Here is a 5000-nt window from a genome sequence, read left to right as displayed (position 1 = left end):
CGCCTTCTTCAGTTTTGTGTTAAATCCTTAATTTATTGGCATGGTTAGTAAGGGTGATTCCTCCTCCTCATTCTCCTTCTCCTCTTCCTCTTCCTCCCTCCTTTTCCTCTTTCTCCTTCGCCTCTTCCCTCTCCTTCTCTTCCTCCTCCTCCTCCTTTGTCTTTTTAATCTTTCCTTATGCACTTGTTTTTCTTCCTTAATGTTTTGCTTTTAGCCTCCTCTTTATCCTTCTCCTCTTCTCCCTTCCCTTCTTCTTCCTCTTCTTTCTCTTCCTTCTCCTCTTCCTCTTCCTTCTTTTTTTCTTCCTCCTCTTTTCTTTGTCTGCTTTTTCATCTATTCACTTTCTTCCTTCCTTGCATTCTTCTCTCCATTTATTTATCTTTTTTTTCATTTTTCTTTCGTGTTCTTCCCCCTTTGTCTTGTTGCTTATTTTCTCTGTTTCCATGCCCTCTTTTATTTCTTCCTTTCCTTTCTCCTCTTTCTTTATCATTCCCTGCATTTTTACTCAATTTTTTTATTTTCCTTACAATTTTCACATCAAACAGAGACCCACTTATTTTTCTTTGGGTCATGGCACACACACACACACACACACACACACACACACTCTCTCTCTCTCTCTCTCTCTCTCTCTCTCTCTCTCTCTCTCTCTCTCTCTCTCTCTCTCTCTCTCTCTCTCTCTCTCTCTATATATATATATATATATATATATATATATATATCTCTCTCTATCTTTCTCCATATTTCTTTACATACTTTTCTACTTTTATTCTCTTTTACCCTTTCTTCAATTTTCTTTTATTCTATCCCCGTCTTTCACACCTCAGTTTTTACCCCTATTTCTTCTGTTCCTTCTTTTATTTCATCTTCTTTCACACATCTCAAACCCTTCTCTCAATTTTTCCTCATAATCCTTCTTCCTTTCTTCATTCTTCATCTTCCACATCTACTATTACACACATAACTCTCCTTCAGTTCTCCCTAGCTATTTCTCTCTTTCCTACCAGAACCGTCCTGAAGGCGAGGAAGGGACGGCAGGATGAAGGCGATGGCGGCAGCAGCAGGCTTCCAGGACTCGGTGAAAAGAGTGATGACTGCGAGGACCTTGGGGAAGAAGACTGGTAATTATAATCTCTAACCTTTTGCCTCCGAAAATATTTGTGTAAGAAAATGCATTGTGTTTATAGCCAGTATTCTGAAATGGTTTGCTCTATCTCTCTCTGCCTCTTTCTCTCTCATCACGACTGTTTTCAAAGGATACGAGAATGATTATCAGTGGTTCTCCAGAGTATTTCTGTTGCTGATAATGTAAAAATCTTGTTTATTTGTCTTTTTTTTTTAAGTAATGTATGTGCCGTGCTGAAGTGTTTCAGAATATAGTTCCTTGTGTGTGTGTGTGTGTGTGTGTGTGTGTGTGTGTGTGTGTGTGTGTGTGTGATTAGGTCACGCAAACAGCTTGTGAGGTCAATGTGTTTCAACAGCCCCTTCAAAGACACACACACACACACACACACACACACACACACACACACACACACACACACACACACACACACACACACACACACACACACACACACACACACACACACACACACACACACACATCAGCACACAAAAGAACACGCATTTCCCCAGAAAAAATGATAACAATAACAACAAAAATAAACTTGAAAAAGAAGGGAAAAAATAGAAAAATAAGAGAAAAAGAAGTGTTTATCTAGAGGAAATTCCGTGACTTTCCTTCAAATTTCCCTGACAAATTTGGGGCGAGTTAAAGAGTTTAAAGGGGGGAAGCAAACAAGGGGAAACAAACATTGAAATAACGGGAAAGAAAGGCAGGGCAAATATTAAATGTCACGACAACTGGCAAAGGTTACTGGGCACGCTGCTTCTTCTTCCGCTAAGTGGCCACCGAGACACTACCATCACCACCACCACCACCGCCACTACTACTACTACTACTACTACTACTACTACTACTTGTACAGCAACAACAACAACAACAACAACAACAACAACAACAACAACAACAACAACAACAACAACAACAACAACAACTACTACTACTACTACTACTACTACTACTACTACTACTACTACTACTACTACTACTACTGCACTTGATAGGTTATAAGACGATTAAGCCATGCCTCGTAAGGACAGATCAACTGACTGACTGACTGATTGACTGAATGGATGATTGGAAGTCAACCTGACAGACTGCATGGATGACTGCCTAAGTGGATGATTGAGTGACTAACTTAATAACTGACTGACTAACTGACTGACTGGCTAACTGAGCGACTGACTGACTTGAAAATAAAAGAGAGAGAAAAATGTATGCAAGAGAGTGGCTGATGAATGGAGCGGACTCAGTAATCATGTTGTTAGTGCTGAGTCAATAGGGAGCTTTAAAAGATTAGTTAAATTCATGGATAGAGATGACAGATGGAATTAAGCAGCTTTCCTTATACAGGGACTGCCACACATAGGCCTGACAGCCTCTTGCACTTTCCCTCATTTTCTTGTGTTCTTAGGAATTATATAATAGATCTAAACATGTGTGTGTGTGTGTGTGTGTGTGTGTGTGTGTGTGTGTGTGTGTGTGTGTGTGTGTGTAGCTTTATGATCCTCAAACATGTACAGATTTAGAGTAATAACTGTTGAATTCCAAGCGAGGGACTAAATATAGCTTAGAATCGATGGGCCAACAAGTGTAAAGAGCACTTGTAGCGAACAAAAGGTGTGGCGCGCAGAATGCCTTGACAAAACACAGGCACCGTTTCAGACAGTCAAACAAATGTGTGTTGCAAAAAAAAGGGTTAAAAAAAGAAAAAAAGATTACAGGATAAGGAAAAGAACAGAGAAAAAGAAGAAAATCGTGTGCTCAGTGAAAAGTGTTGTAATTCGACCAAAAAATGCAACTCAAAGTTACGAAAATGTGTACGTTCAGTGAAAAATTAGCGTGTTCCAAGATTACGATATGTAGTTAGAAATTTCATACGTTCAATGATATATCATCGTACATCAGACATAAATATCGTGCACAACTCTAAAAAAAAAACATCATACACTTTCTGAAAACCATTGTACGTCAGCTGAAACACACCGTACTAGACTAGAAAAAATATCGTAAATTGGAAAAAAGAATATTGTGCATACGTAAATAAACACACACCATTAAAACAATATATAAGAAAGATACCAATTCATTTACCCATCATTTTCACACAATAACAAAAATATACACACAGCGACCCATACATCATATAAACACCTATACAAATCCATAAAAACACCTCTACACTACACTAAAACCTCAAAAACAAAAGAAACAAAAGGTAAGATGGAATAATTAAAGCACACGTCTTCCCCCTCTCGCATCCAGAACAGCACTGAAGACTCTTTTTCAGTTCACCTTACTAAAGAGCATTCCATTAGCAAGGCATAGGGACAGACGGTTTCCGTGCAACTCCCAACAATTACTTGGTCGCGGCAGGGAAATAAGCTCTATATATACACACACGGGGACAGACGCACGCATTATATAAGGTCAGGGCGGAGGTATGCATGGAAAATGAGCCATTGACGTTGTAAAAAATGATTGATGATAATAATGGGATCTAATTTGCTTCCTCAGTAGTGCATTTTGGTCTAAGTTTTTGATGCTCTTCTTTTGTTTCGTTGATGGAACAAATGACTTGATAATGAAAGGTAATGATTGTGGTGTTGATTTTGATTCGTTTTTCTTTCAATTTTGTCTCTTTCTTCTGTTTCTTGTTCTTGTTCTTGTTTTGTTCTTTTCTCTGTTCTTATGTTTCTTATATTTCTTATTTCCATCTTGTTGTTTTCCAGTGAGGGGGGAATTTCAAATGTTCAGATATTCGTTTTGGTCTTCCCATATAGTTCCCACAAGCCACAAATTTCCTTGCTATCCTTTCCTCTCCCTCATTTCTTCACTCTATCCTGTTGCTTGTGGGGAAGGGGCCAAAACAAGTACTTCTTTTGGTCTGATCACAATTCAAACTCTCTTGTTGTTACTTCATATATTTAAAGAAGCCTAATATTCTTAACACTTTCAATACTGGGACACATTTTTACCTTGAAATTTGTATACCATGAGACCATTTCATTGACGTTAAGAAGGGTCTATGGAGGTCAGGAGATTAAAGGAAACAGTCTTCGCTATCTTAATCTCCACATGAATTTTCTGAAGCTGTATAAAATCAAATAGTAATCAGAGTGAATATGGAAACGCGTCACGGTACTGAAGGGGTTAAGAAACTCCATGCACCTTACATAACCTAATCGTTAACTCCACACATCTTCCACCGTCTATATATATAAAATTTGTTCCTCACGATGACTGCCACGTGTCTCCCCATGCTCCTTCCCGTCTCGTGTCTCCCTCACGTGTCTAGTAGAGTGAGATAAAAATACAACACAAACAGTATATAAAAAAAGGAGACTTTTGGATTAGCCACTGATGCACGAACCATTTTCTCTGACTTTGGGAGACTTATGTAAATTGGTTAAGAATGGATGAAAGGAAAGTTAGAAAAGAGACAGTGTGTGTAAGTGAATATGTGAGTGAATGTGTGGAAAATGAAATGTTAAATGTTAGAAGGAAGTATTGTTTAATGGTATGTTGGATGTGAAAAGGAAGGAAAAGTTGACAAATATAGGAACGAAATAAGACCCCCATGTGATTCAGGTCCACAACAAGGGGGAAAAAAAAAGAAGGAAGGAAAAAAATAATGATAGGGATGAAAAACTTAGCAATCACGAAAGAAATAAACAAACCAAAAGCAGAAAAGTAAAGAAAATCAAGCTAAAAAAGAATGAAACAACAAATATGTCCAAAAATAAATAAAAACACGAAATATTGAGAAAAGAAAGAAGACAATATACGAAAAAAAAGAGAAAAAGAAAAGAAAATAAGAAACAAAACCAAGTCTAAAAAAGCACAAGAAGGATGACATAAACAACAGAGAAGC

At 37.8% G+C, this 5000-nt stretch overlaps 1 protein-coding gene across 2 annotated transcripts in view; it reads left to right on the top strand.

Annotated features, from left to right (window-relative positions):
- LOC123519480 (inactive ubiquitin carboxyl-terminal hydrolase MINDY-4B-like) overlaps positions 1-5000 on the top strand; it is a 28834-nt gene that overhangs the window by 6295 nt on the left and 17539 nt on the right. For both annotated transcript variants that reach the window (XM_045280820.1, XM_045280819.1), the window contains exon 2: positions 1008-1121. In XM_045280820.1, the coding sequence (XP_045136755.1) occupies positions 1040-1121 (82 nt within the window). In that variant the 5' untranslated portion in view covers positions 1008-1039. The remainder of the gene's footprint in view (positions 1-1007; positions 1122-5000) is intronic.

The sequence above is a fragment of the Portunus trituberculatus genome, chromosome 45 (assembly GCF_017591435.1).
Source record: "Portunus trituberculatus isolate SZX2019 chromosome 45, ASM1759143v1, whole genome shotgun sequence".
NCBI classification, from domain to species: Eukaryota; Metazoa; Arthropoda; class Malacostraca; order Decapoda; family Portunidae; genus Portunus; species Portunus trituberculatus.
Note: the sequence above shows the minus strand (reverse complement) of the source record. Positions and strands in the feature narration are given on the sequence as shown.